The sequence below is a fragment of the Pseudochaenichthys georgianus genome, chromosome 11 (genome assembly GCF_902827115.2).
Source record: "Pseudochaenichthys georgianus chromosome 11, fPseGeo1.2, whole genome shotgun sequence".
Taxonomy (NCBI): domain Eukaryota; kingdom Metazoa; phylum Chordata; class Actinopteri; order Perciformes; family Channichthyidae; genus Pseudochaenichthys; species Pseudochaenichthys georgianus.
In genome coordinates, this window is record NC_047513.1 from 4,852,852 (window position 1) to 4,867,480 (window position 14,629).

General features: G+C 45.3%; 1 protein-coding gene across 1 annotated transcript in view; it reads right to left on the reverse strand.

Moving 5' to 3' along the window:
- LOC117455458 (collagen alpha-1(XIV) chain-like) overlaps nt 1–14,629 on the reverse strand; it is a 236,520-nt gene that overhangs the window by 106,244 nt on the left and 115,647 nt on the right. The window contains 4 exon segments of the mRNA XM_034094977.1: nt 1,079–1,218; nt 1,928–2,054; nt 2,149–2,288; nt 8,844–8,973. Coding sequence (XP_033950868.1) covers nt 1,079–1,218; nt 1,928–2,054; nt 2,149–2,288; nt 8,844–8,973 — 537 coding nt within the window.

Consider the following 14,629-nt stretch of genomic DNA (forward strand, 5'->3'; position numbering starts at 1 on the left):
TGTTGCAGCTGATTGGCTAATAAAGACTAACACAGTGGGAGCACTCCCAACTGAATATGTTTTCAAAGTATTCTAAACCTCTAGTTAACTGGATGAACATAATGAAGAAACTAACCTTTGCATCCATCGCAGCAAGGAGCAGCTCATTAAGTGATTGTAATATTGTGCACTTGGTATATATTTAAAGTTACTGCATCAAGTGAAACAACAGCAGATAATGAGGCTCACACATGAAGAGACACACGGCGCATTAGTGCGACAGGAATGACTCTCATCCGTGTGTGGTCGCCTCCACTTCTTTTCATATCTTATTGGATGGTCTGATTCAATTTGATCAATGTGACTCGATATGGATCTCTGCTTGAATCAATACTAAGTAACAGAGACAGAAGACAGAAGCAGTACATTAGTTGGGATTGTGATAGTTTGTAGGATTGATGCTGAGAATAAAGGAGAGGAAACAACGATGATACAGGACAGAGCTGCAATCCTAATGATGACAGCGATGGCCAAAAACGAATATCATATTGGGTGCATTAAGTGGACTCTCCTGGCTCTCCTGCTTGTTGTCATCACCCCATGTAAAGGGCTCAGTGTTACGTGCTGTAGGAGACATGATGCAGACACTGCAGAGAACATGGATGCTGAAGGAGAAGCTCGCCAGTTAGCAGACCACGTACAGCTGATTGGTACGCAGCAAAACAATAACAACTTATATATAGAAGGATTGTATGTAGCTGAGTGAAGCCTTGTGGTTTTAGGACCTGAACAGGTGTACTAGGAAACGATTCAATTCAATGCTACTACACATTCTACTGTGTGTATATTTGATAACATTCTCCTAAGCTGATCTATTACACATTCTAATTGTGTCTGCAGTAATGTGAGATATTCCTGCACACACACACGCACGCACACACACACACACACACACACACACACACACACACACACACACACACACACACACACACACACACACACACACACACACACACACACACACACACACACACACACACACACACACACACACACACACACACACACACACACACACACACACACACACACACACCTCTTCACTGTCTCCTCCATCTGTGGATGTCCAGGTGAGTCGGTACAGCATGACATCAGAGGCGGGGTGTTTCCAAAACACCCGGAAGCTGTCCGTGGAGATGTCGGTGCTCTTCAGGTCCAGGGGGTCCGGGACGGTCTCTAAACAGAAATACACTTACATTGTTCGTATATAAACTACAATGTTTATGTTGCTATACCTGACTTGTATTTAATAAAGTCTTTGAATTTTACATCATGTTAAGGGCCTAACATGTCTGTATTCTGAGACACTAAATGTATTTGGGCCGCAATAAACTCTTTAAAACTTGATGTTTCTTAATAATGCTGCATTGAATACAACACATGTGTTATAATTGGAGCGCTGAGGAATTAGCTGTTAGCGGCACCTGAACGCAGCTTCAATGGGGTTGCATAATGATGCATTCAAGCTCTTTTCAGTTACAATTAATATGCGGTGAAGCTTAATTATAACATGGTCTGTTCAAATGTTGTTTTGCTAAATGCTGTTTTTGTAAGGAAAGCTGAATAAATAAAGTGGTTTTCACAAAAATAGATATTATGGGGAGAATAATTACCTGTTTATTGTCAGTACAAAAACCAGGATGCAAGCATTACACAATTGTGTTACCGTGCTATGGAATTTGTAATACAACAAATTGTGTGGTATTCGTATATATAACTTTATTTCTGGTTTCTCGACATCTCTATGTGTGAGCCAAACCACCTGTAAAATACTGATTTCTTTATTTCCTAATTATTTTCAACAATTTGAACAATACATTTGACTCTGAGAACCCCATGGAAACGTGAAACCATCAGATCAAATAATATCGATATTAGTTCCTACCTGTGGTGAAGCTGTCAGTCACAGCCTCAGCTTGTCCCTCGTCGTAGATGGCAAAGACACCAACAGTGTACTCCGTCAGGGACGTCAGGTTTCCTAGCAACCAGGTTGTCACACGGCCAACATCCACCTGTCGAAACAGAACCAAAACCATTCAGCGAGCTGCACGACAACAGCTTCCTTCCTCTCTGTCACCGCTGTCAGTAATGAGAGGACGCGCTCACCTCAGTGGTCTGGGCTCCGGTGGTCTTGACGTACATGACGCGGTAACCATTGGCCTTCCTGGAGGCGGAGTCCCATGTGAGGCGCGCGGAGCGGTGGTCCACGTCTGAGAAGCGCAGGTTCCTCGCCGGGGTCAGCGGTACTGGTGGGGGAGGAGATGAGCTCGAGAGTTCATGTCAGGAAACACAGAATATCATGTCCAAAATAAACTGCATCATTATATCTTGATCTTCATTTGACTGCAGGAGATGGAAGTCCTGAAAGGTGGACCAGCTGCTCAGGAACAACACAGACACAGCTGGTTTTAAACATAATTTGTTATGCAAAATTGGGGCCACACACCCCTCATCGCCGCCTCCTGTATCTGTGGGGTGCCAGCTGAGTCGGTACAGCGTCACAAAGACTTGTAATTGTGACGAAGAATAATGGCCCTTAGAATAACCATGTTGTTAAAGTTTCAGTTTCTATTAGCCATGTCGCCGTGAGAAGGCATCATCCACCAGCTCATTTGTGATTTGATACATTCGACTTGTTCTGCAGCTTTTATTAATCAATTTAAATAAACGCAAGATGTACATTTACTCTGATTGTGTACGTTGTATGTCTGCTGCAGTTCGAAGTCATAGTACGCACTAACCATATGTACTTTAACATGTTGATGTACAGTTGTGATTATTTCATCAGCAATTAGTCTTGTGTTATTGGTTGTGTATATATTTTCACGATGCTTCAATAGAGAAATGCAAGCTCTCTCCTGTCCAGGCCACGCATACTGAGGGCAGTAGAATATCAGGATGTTAAAGAATGAAACACCGTCTGCCAAAGAGCTGCTGTTACCAAGAGGTCAGAGGATAGGAAGTGAATGTACTCTCACACACAGACACACATACTCATGGGGGCTTGAACAAGGGTCCGAAACTTTAATTATAAAGTGGGCAGACCCTCGCTAAATCTCTACCTCTGGTTCTGCCTCAGCTTCCTCTCCCCCTGCAGGCTGAGCAGAGGTCTTAAAACACATATTACCCTCAGTTTTTTTGAATGTACTCTCGGACATTTTAAAATTACTTATTCACCTCAATTATACCGGGGGTCAGAATAAAGACAAAGCAGCAGAGGGAGAGAGAAGGGAGGGAGGGAGGGGGGGAGAGACTGCCTCTGCTTTACTCTAGGTCGTGCCAGGGTCGGCACAAGATTAAAGAGGCTGGGAAATTAAAAAGTTTAGAGATAGGTTAGTCTCCAAAGTTTCCAAATGTATGTGTCTGTAGAAAGAGTATCCACCACATGACACCGCCCATCCACAGAGAGCAGGGTGGCTTTGCAGAGCAGTGCTTGAAATGTCACCATTTGGCAAAATGATTAAAAGCTATTTGAATAAGAAATCGGAATACTATCAGGAGTGAAAGACTGTTCTCTTTCGCACCATGTTCCATACTTTACTAAAAGGGTGGCTGAAGAGAGTGGTGCAGTGATGAACATGTCGTACACCAACACTGAAGTTAGCATTGCCTCCCTCATTGGATTGAAGATCATAGCCGAAAATACATCTTTCATCAAGAACTCGTTTATGATAGGTCGACATTTTGTTCAGCAGGATAATATCCACATATCAACACTTTTTGACTTTTGAGCGTGAATGCAATCGCCAGAATAAAAAGCTAACGTTGGACTATAAACAGACTACCGTACTTTTCGGACTATAAGCCGCGACTTTTCCCCCCATTTTTTTTGTACAGCTAACGGCCACTAGGGAACCTCCTACATCTATGGATCTTACAGGTGAAATTAACCACCTTTAACACTATGGGCTCTAGGACCGGTCTGCGCCCGCCACCTTTAAGGGGCGGGGCTCCAGCAGGAAAAGCTGGAGGCCGGAAAAGAGTGAGACAGGTAGCGCGCCAAAGTAAAAGTGGAACCGAGAGACAGAACGAGAGCAAGACAGACGGACAGTTTAGCTGCTGCGGCTCATATGCCGGTGCGCTGTATAGTCCGATCAGTACGGCACATCATGGTCACATGGCATCACCACAGCTAAGCTAAAGGCAGCTAATGCTCGGAGTGACGGCTTTTTGTAGTCTTACTTAATCACTTGTTAGCACCGGCTGTTTTGATGACACAAAGAAGCTTTAGAAATCACCAGTGGGGTATTTACATGCATACTTTATGTCTTACATCTCTTAAGCTGTCGTTACCACAAGCCTTATGTATGGCATCTAACGACAAACACTAATGAATGAACCAACAGCCTGTGTGTTGTCATAGTATGTTATTATGATCTGTTAACTGTTACTCCACTGTCTGTAGACAACAGAGCCAAGTCTGACTTTGGAGAGTCCTCACCTTTAATCTCGATCACGCTGCTTTTTACTTTTATAAAGGTCCCTTTTTGTGCAGCTGTGGTGACCTCTTTTCACTGTCATTGAAGCTCATTGTGTCACAACAACGCCCAGAAAGGTTACGTATCTGGATGAGATGAGGGACTGATGAGGGACTGATGAGGGACTGACGAGGGACTGACGAGGGACTGACGAGGGACTGATGAGGGACTGATGAGGGACTGACGAGGGACTGACGAGGGACTGATGAGGGACTGATGAGGGACTGACGAGGGACTGACGAGGGACTGATGAGGGACTGACGAGGGACTGATGAGGGACTGACGAGGGACTGATGAGGGACTGACGAGGGACTGATGAGGGACTGACGAGGGACTGACGAGGGACTGACGAGGGACTGATGAGGGACTGATGAGGGACTGATGAGGGACTGATGAGGGACTGACGAGGGACTGACGAGGGACTGACGAGGGACTGACGAGGGACTAACGAGGGACTAACGAGGCAGAGAGAAGGTGTTTGGATTATTAAGAATAACCACTGAGTGAAAGCACATTCAATCATCTCCCGCATGTCCCGATGCATGGAGACCGTGAGCCAGGAGAAGGAGTGTGTCCTCTGGCCGATGTATTGTATTATAGAACACCCATTTCAATAACTGCAATAATACTGATGAAATCAAATCATGCCCCCCATCTCCACTCCAGGCAACATCACTGCAAAAACAGATCTGACTGTCAGGGGCAATTCATGGGGATACTTGTTGTCACTGATGGAACGAATAATTACATAAAGAGATATGAACCATTATCTGGATGCAACTAAATGATCTGGATGAAGGCATTCGAAAATGATTTGAGAGGGACCTCACCCCCCCAACAACTACCACCGTCTCCTTCTACCAGCCGCCAGCATCCCTGTCTGACCTGCATCCAGAGCCTACACGCATCCCAAAGGACACAGACATGCCCCGTCTTAAAGCCGCAGATCTTAAAAAAAGCTTTATAAAAGTTAAGTAGTGGGCATGGTGCGGGGTGGGGAGGAGGCAAAGCTTCAAAAGTCTTACAAATGAAAGTGAGGTGCAAACAATAGCACGAGGGGAAGCCGGGGGCGGTGCATGCAGGGGTTTTGGCATCGGTCGTTGCCAGATTAAAAATGTGCCGGGACACGACTTAAACATGCCGCAGCTGTTCACAGAACCTGTGAGGGGCGCTGATCCGATAGATCCGATGCTTCCTCCTTAGTTCAAAGACACTCCTGATCTTTAGAAATAGCCAAAACTCCACCGACTGGTTTCTGAAAACAAGTGCACTCAATGTGAACGTCAGAGTGGTGTCCTTCCCGCAGTGCACCAGAGAGCCGAGAGTACATCTATGCCGAGTTCAGAGGGTCATGACGCTGTCAGGAATGTGATGTATTCAACAGTCAATACAGCTCTCTGATGTTTCTCAGGGTTATTCCAATTATTGTATGAGAGTGTGATTATATATTTGTGAGGGTGCATTTCTGGAGAGTGAGGACTTCTTCAAAGGACTGGTTTAAACTTGGGCTGCAGTCGAATAGTCCAAAGATCAGCTCCTAAGTTCTAACCCTATCGTCTATTCCTTGACCTCTGAGTGAAAGGTCACGGGGTTAAGGGATAGTGGATAGGAGAATTCAAAAGGACTTAGGAGAAGAGACTGCGGTACTTGAGAGAATCCGAATGCACTTTCACTATCCGACGTGTTTATGATGCGCCAGCGGACGTCCTGAATGTGCGTCTGCTGCTGTGGGGAAACCATGGAAACTACCGTTTTCTATACAGCGGACTACAACATGGATGTTCAATAAGAACGAGGGACTGCTGTAAACTCATCTAGAGACTCTGCCCCGTGCTCTGAAGCTGCTGCTTTGCTTTATGAACGTGGTCAGATCCCGCCGCCGATGGGAATACATTGCAGTCAGTTGAAAGCTCTTTGCGTCCCTTTATGAAGCTGAAGGAGCCTCGGCGCGTCACAACTGCACGCCACGGACCCTGACCAACGTCACTCCTGCACGTTCAGGGAGTGAGAGTGTTGCTCCTGGAGTATATGCAGGTTTTAGTGCATGTAAATGGTCTGCAGAGGCTACATTGCGTGTGTTCCCTCCAGAGGGAGTTTCTCTTGCTCGCTCACTGCAACGTTTATTAGGATCGATATAACTTATATCGATCCAAACGTATGCTGAGCATGTTTGTGATAGCCTGTGTTGGGATGTATACATGTTTTGATTAATGTCACTTTTTGACATCACTGATGATTTATTGTGTTTTACTCTTTAATTTAGGACAGGTGATCAGGTGGTCACTATTAGCGGCAGGGTGGGATTTTCACGTAGCCCCTCTGTCTGGCCGGTATGCCCCACAAATAACTGTCCGTCCTGCGGCCACCGTGGCCTTTGGGCCTCGCACTGTTAAACGTTGCTTTCAAAGCGTCAGAACAGGTTTCTGAACCGCGTTATGCTGCGTTCACAACGGACGCGATGCGAATACTAGCATTGCTCCAACCGCTGGAGTTTCACCGCGGCTGTCAGCTGTGTTTACTCCTGTCATTCAAACAGGACGCGCTGGAGAGGGGGCGGGGCTTATATCCATGTAAATACTGTGGTGGAAACCAACTACGACCAAATTAACCTATTTTATCGTGATTTCATTGTAATACACGTTTCCAAATGACGCCGAAGTAACTAAATACTGATAACGGTTTGTAAAAACCATGCTTTAATGCTTTGACAAGTGTGCAGACAAGACGGCATGCGAAACCTTTTAAAATGCGTGTTTTGTGAATGGAGATTGGATCGATCAGGCTAAACTAACGTTGGAGCTGCTCCGTCCACACTCACAACAACGTCCTACACTTTTGTCCAGTTTCTGAACAGATATGAGGAGTTGATTAAAGACACGCACGCACGCAGATCAGAAAATCTTGGTGTCAAAATGTAGAATAACACAAACTCCAACACAACTCAACACAACTTCTTTGAAATGCATTTAAGCATATATTATGTTTAATTAACTTTTAAACATCTTACAACTGGTTTCCTCTCTGAGCCCTTTTCTTTAGTGCAGCCATCTGCAATGAGTTAGAGAGAGACAAGAAGTGGGGCTGCAGGCTGACATGCTTAACTAACAATAATGCTTAATTTATTAGATCTGTCTATCTAGCATGAAATCCCAATAAGATGCTAGCAACTGCAAAACACTAGTGCTAATGTTTTGTAAACTATTAAAAGTGAGGCTATCACAGTAGACCTAACGTTAGTCTCGTAGCCTCACTTCTAATATATTGCAAAACATTTGCTAGATACATGTTGGCTAGCTAATGAGCTTCGCATATCAACCTGAAAAACTGCGAGGCTCCACTCGCAGCCCCTCCCCCCCTCCGCACCACAGTTACTCCGCTGCGAGACGCTGCAAGCACCCCAACTCTGACTGACTTCCCGCGTCCCTGTGTAACTGGGAAACTGATAGAATTGGATCAATAGATTGTGGTGTTTTTGCAGCTTCAGCATAGGGGATAGGGATGTTTATTGAACTTCGGTTTAACACATGTATGGCTCTGCCGCTCAGCGCTGCTGCTTGCCTCAGTCTGTGTCTGCGTTCTTTCGCACCTGCCTGTTATCTGAGAAGGTCCCGCCTCTCTGGCTGGCTCCCGCCCGGAAAATCTTCAGTAATATCAGGTAGCGCTGTGGGCGGGACATCGCTCGTGTACACAGAGTGGTGACTGCAGCCAGAGAAACGGCCGCATCAGAGCCAACGTTTTATCGGCAATTTGATAAAAAAAAGGCCGATACCGATAATCGGTCAAATGCGGAATATCGGCCCCTAGCCTATATGATGATACGATTATTGATATTAAAAAAGTGATTTGTTTTTTGTCATTAGAAAGTGAAGTTATTTATCTGTAAGCTCCAAATCCTAATGTTTCCCTCAATGGCCTTTGAGCCCTGGCATGTGGCCTTTCCGCCCTGAAGAAACGTGTGACACCAAAGGCCACATGGCCTTGCCCCTAAAATGAGGAGAATCCAAGCCTGATTAGCGGAGGGACACATATTTTAAACAGTATGATACACAGCAGGAATTTTATAAAAAGTAAAACGTTGTATTATTTAAACGGATATAAACAGGTCAGTGTTAATGTGGAAATGCTTGATGGTCGCTCCCAACACTCTGTCACACAGCTGCTGCTAACAACCATCTGTAGCTTCAACTCTTATGGCTTAATTGTTCATTGAGAAAATTACTTGGCAATGAATTGGAACATTTGAGTGAGACATTTCTCATCTTAGGGTAAAACTAATTCTGGCGAGGGATTTAGCTGTAAAGAAAATGTGTGTGAGACACTCACATGTTGTCTGCTGGCTGGTCATGGGGTCGCTGGCCTCTTCTCCGTACAAGGCGTACACCGTCACAGTGTACTCTGTGGCAGGGCTCAGCTCTTCTAGCTCCACCTCGTTCACCGAATCCTCAACCTTCACCTGCACACACACACACACACACACACACACACACACACACACACACACACACACACACACACACACACACACACACACACACACACACACACACACACACACACACACACACACACACACACACACACACACACACACACACACACACGAAGATATGTGCCTTTAGCAGAAAGAGGGTGCATCATTTCCAGCAGACATTCTTATGTCATCTTTTCTCGTCTCAGATTTATCTGTCTGATAACCCATCATATTATCTACCACATATCTGCTCTTCCATCATCCCTCCAATATCCCACAGTCCTGTCCAGACAAGCTGAGAACAGGATTATTTCTGAATGTGGATGTTCTTTCACCTACTACTATGTTTAGAAGGTGGGACCAATCAAAGGTGGAGATAATAAACTCCAAGTGGAGTAAACCTTAATCCCATTTAAGGACTCCAACAGGTTGATCAGGACTCTGATGCAAAGCGGAACTACTATTATATCAAGTACATCAATAATTAGTCACAACATATTTATTATTATTAATTTTTCAAATTATCGTTTTAATTCCGCTAATATTAAATAGTGTTCTCCTCAGTAGAAAAGGCTAACACTGCGGCAAAAGTAGCACTTTAAACACTGCCAGAGCCCCTTCCTGTTTCTCTTCTTCTGCTGTTCCCATTAGTGTTTACTTCCTGTCTGTCTTCTGTTGATTTCTCTTTTGTCCAGCTCTGTCATTTAGCCTCTTTTCTTCTCTTGTTCTCTTTGTATTTACTTTACTGTCCAGCGATCATGAATCAAAGGTGTTGTGCTCTCCACAAATATAAAAATGAATATTCAAAGAGTATTCACTTGAGTTTTCTGATGGATGAAAACGGGGAGTTACGTATTGTAACCCTAGGCATATAAGCACAGGCGGTGCCCTCTACTGGATTCTATGGGTACTACTCTCTACCAGGGTTTCCGCTAGGATTTTTTCTCGCCGGTCAAATGTCCGGGCAGAATTTATTTTACCGGACAAATTTGAAACTTACCGGTCATATTTCAATAATAATAATAAGAGTTGTGTAGCAGAGTTTCCGTTAGCAGGTAATTACCGGACTATGAGCAGATATGCTGATGTTTAAAACTCAGTTCACGGGGCTCATTTTTATATTGCTTCAGTTTATAATCGTAACAGATCGAAAAATTCAGATTCATTTTTCAATAAATGATTCCACAAACAAACAACATAATTATTACATTCAAACAAACTACTTGTAGTAGATAACGTACATTATTCAGAAGTTTACATTACATTTGAATAATAACACGGGAGAAACGGATGCTCTCTTTTCCCCTTTCTCTCCCTCTCTCTCCTGACAGCACGTCAGTTTCTCAAGCAGCTCCTGCAACTCGCTAAACAGAGGGCGGGGCTTCAGGTGATTATACAGAGCTGCGTGTCTCGGTCAGACTCAGCAGCTGATCTGATCTCTCTCTCGCTCCGGTTACACTTCACTCGCGTTTATGTCCATATCGATCAGATCCAGCTCTCCTGATCGGCCTTTATAGAGAGCACCGATCAAACTATTAAGAGTGAATATCGGCCGATAATGACCGACGGCCGATCGATCGGAGCCTCCCTAATTATCACCAGACATTTTGACCGTCAGGTTTTTAATTTACCGGTTTTTTATAAATGTTACCAGCTAAAAACCGGTAATTACCGGCTAACGGAAACCCTGCTCTCTACCATGCTATGCGAGCATTCACCTACTGAGTTGCATAAACGTAGCTGGCCAATCGGGGCGAGCCTACCTCAATGCGTGCGCAGGCCCACAGTATATAAGGCGGTTACGCCTCCCGACTGCCATCCTACACCCTCTTCAGCGAGCGGCAAAAGAAAGACAGGACCCCCAGGTAGAGGACTCCGCCTGTGCTCATATACTAGGGTTACAATATATATCACACAGGCTACGCCCTCTGCTGGACTCTATGGGTACAGTGGGTGCACCCCCAATGTATAAACGCCCTGTCGTCCAACAACATCAACCCATCACACTGCCCCTGACCGGCCTTTGGTTAACAGCCACCACACGCCAACTTCCTCTCATCTGGTTGTGACCGTGGAGAGGTCGGGGCCGGAGCTTGGACAGAGCACACTCACACGCTTACCTCGTGTAGAGTGTGCATGCACGATAGTGGGGAAGGCCCTCCCCGCCTGCCTATGTATGGGGCTTACTGCGCACCATGTTTCCCGGGTCCCTAAGGAGCATGGGAAAACATAAGTGCATTATGTCCAGGGGGGGGGTCAGATACCTTTCTTCTTCTTTCAAACGTTTTGCTTTCTCTGTCAGTTGCTGCTCGCTCGCTGAAGGGAAAAAGGATGGCAGTCGGGAGGCGTAGCCGTGTTATATACTGTGGGCCTGCGCGCGCATTCAGGTAGGCTCGCCCCGATTGGCTGGCTACGTTTATGCAACTCAATAGGTGAATGCTCGCATAGCATGGTAGAGAGTAGTACCCATATAGTCCAGAAGAGGGCGGAGCCTGTGTGATATATAACTAATCTGTTTTTTGGCCACAACTGACATTCAACAGACCGGACTGCTTTTTGCATACTGCTGAATGTCCAATGACCAATCAGAATTGAGTATTCAACTAAGCAGTGTAATACAATTGTACAGGTTCCTTACTTCAAAACACTTTAAAATGATGTTATTGAAAGGGGCTATGGTATATAAATCAAACTTCTGCAGTTTGGCTTACTCTCTCTATGTTTCTCATTGGAGCTTTGTCATGCAGATTTCAAAAGGATTTCTAACCGATCACTGTCTGATGCCAGATCAGAGGTTCTGTGTTTTCAGAAGATGATTACCTCCAGTATAATACAGCTGCTAACACACCATTGCCACAGACTTCCCCATCATTCACATTCTGCCAAACACAAAACCGATGTTAAAAAAAAGATTCTGGCAGAGTGGAGGCTGTTTGTCCATCTGCTCTTCTTTCTGCCCATTCTATGAATAAATGGATCTCCTTTTGGAGTCCGAGAGAAATAAGATGAACTGCCAAATTGTCCGTCATATTTCATAACCGATGGAGAATTTTAGACAGGGATTGGCGTACTGACTCTAAATATGCTGCGACAAACGTTCCAGATGTATTTTGTCGCTGATTGACCCATGATTTAGGATTGGAATGCCTGACATGCCTCGACACATTTGAATGTTTTAAGTGTTCATTACTGTGCATTGTCCCTGCCAAATAAACGATTAAATTAAAATTAACTCGCATGTTCAGAATCCATGGTTTCCCCAGTGACATAGTGTCCGACAGAGGACCACAGTGCATTTCCAACTTCTGGAAGGAGTTTTGCCAACTCCTCTGCGCCACCGTCAGCTTATCTTCCGGGTATCACCTGCAGTCCAACGGTCAGACAGAGCGCCTGAACCAAGACCTCGAAACATGCCTCAGGTGCCTCGTGTCCCAGAAGCAGACCACTTGGAGCGATCACCTTACCTGGGTAGCGTACGCCCACAACACTCTCCCCTCGGCTGCCACGGCTCTTTGCCCTTTCCAGTGTGCTAACGGGTACCAGCCTCCTCTCTTCCCTGCTAATGAGGAAGAAATCAAGGTTCTATCCACGCACGCCATGGTCCGACGCTGTCGGCGGGTTTGGGCCGGTGCTCGGCAGGCGCTACTCCGGACCTCGGCCCGGATGAAGTCAGCGGCGTATCGTCACCGGCATGCAGCCCCCCTCTACAGGCCGGGCCAGAAAGCCTGGCTCTCCACCAAGGATCTACCCCTGCACGTTTACTCCAAAAGGTAGGCACCGAGGTTAGTGGGCCCTTTCCCAATTTCAAGAGTCATTAACCCTTTCTCTGTGCGCCTCAAACTCCCCAGGTCTTTGAGGGTCCATCCCACGTTTCATGTGAGCAAACTCAAGCCAGTTCGAGAGAGCACTCTGGTTCCCACCTCCAAGCCCCTCCACCACCCCGGATCATTGATGGCGGCCCGGTTTATACAGTCGGGAAATACAGTATACAGGCGGTCCGCAAACGGGGCCGAGGACGACAATTCTTGGTCGATTGGGAGGGTTACGGCACTGAGGAGCGTTGCTGGGTCTCCTCGACTTTCGTTGTGGACAAGACACTCATCAGTGACTTCTATGATCGTCACCCTGAGCAGTCTGGGCCTTCGGGAGTCGGCCCTAGAAGGGGGGGTACTGTAGTGTTGTCATGTTTGTGATTGCCATGTTCATGCTAGTTTAGTTTATGTTCCACTTCCTGTTTTATTTTGTACTCATCATGTCTCATTCCAGGTCCCTTTACTTCCTGCCTTGGTTCTTTTTCCCGCCGTCGTCAGCGTCTGCCCCGCCCCTGATTGTTTCCACCTGTGCCCACTTACCTCATGTATATATTGTCCTGTCTCCCCTTGTCAGTTGTCGGTTTGTATTGTTCATTCGTTCCATGAAGCAATGATCCAAGCCATCATTTAAAGGACTCAGTGTTTTGCCTTTTATCCTCCATTGTGAGCGCTTAACTTTTGACAGTTTGTTATATCCTCTGGAAGAGTGATTTTGTTTTTGCAAAGTAAAGATTATTTTCTTCAAACCGTTTTTGTCTCTGGGTTGTGTATTTGAGTCCTCATACTATTGAGTCAAGATTCTTAACAAGAAGAAAACATGGCAAGTAAGTCGAAGCACTTTTGGAGCTGTGGATGAATGTGCACGTGGCATTGAACATTTCCAAGTGCGATAACATGGAAGAAAGAGATTACAATGACAAAGAGGTTCTTTGATCGAGGCCATACATGTACAAGACGAGATGTTAAGCTAGCAGTTGTCAATATTAACTTATTTTTAAAAACATTTTGATAATCGGCAATACAAATATATTTGATTGATTCATGGATTGGGATAATTGTATACAGTTGACCAAAACATCATATATGTGAAAAATCAACCAACATCTATTTTAATATTAAATAATATGTACCTCAGTAAGAAAATATCTCCTTTGACACAACTGTTAGGAGTTAGATAAGCTACTGAGAACTTCACTTCTTTGTAAACTGAGAGAGAAATGTGAACCGTTTGAATAGAGTTGTCAATGTTGTTGTTATATGTTGTTGGCCTTTCTTTCCATCGCTTAATCCCTGTTGGTTTTGTTATAAGGCAGGACAATAGACCACTTCAGAGGGTGATGAAGTCTGCTCGGCCCATTCCTGTCAGGACCCTACCTTAGCATCTCCCTTGCTGTTCACATCTCTCAATATGTGTGTCCTCTCTCTTGGAAGCAGCCTTTATTGAGCCCTCTGGCTTGAGTGCCCACATGGCCCCTGAGTGGAGCCAGGCCCAGGCTCTGACAGTCGGGCCTCAGAGCCTGGCTCATCCTCGCCACTGGAAAGCATCCATCCGGGTATTGAATTGAATTGTTTTTATTGCTTTCTGCCTGGAGGGGATTGTGGATAATACGGATTAATGGGGAGGAGATACAGATGAGTGGCCGCACCCTTCACACCTCTGCTTTGATAACTCATTCGTCATGTTCATCACTGCTCACTCCATCTGTCAAGGAGCTACATGTTGTTACTTAGTGTTCCAGTTGTTGGCTTCATTACCCGCTGATGCTTGTATACGTTTTTCAATTTATAGTCATTTCTCTTGAAAAAAGTCGGTGAACTTTTTACCT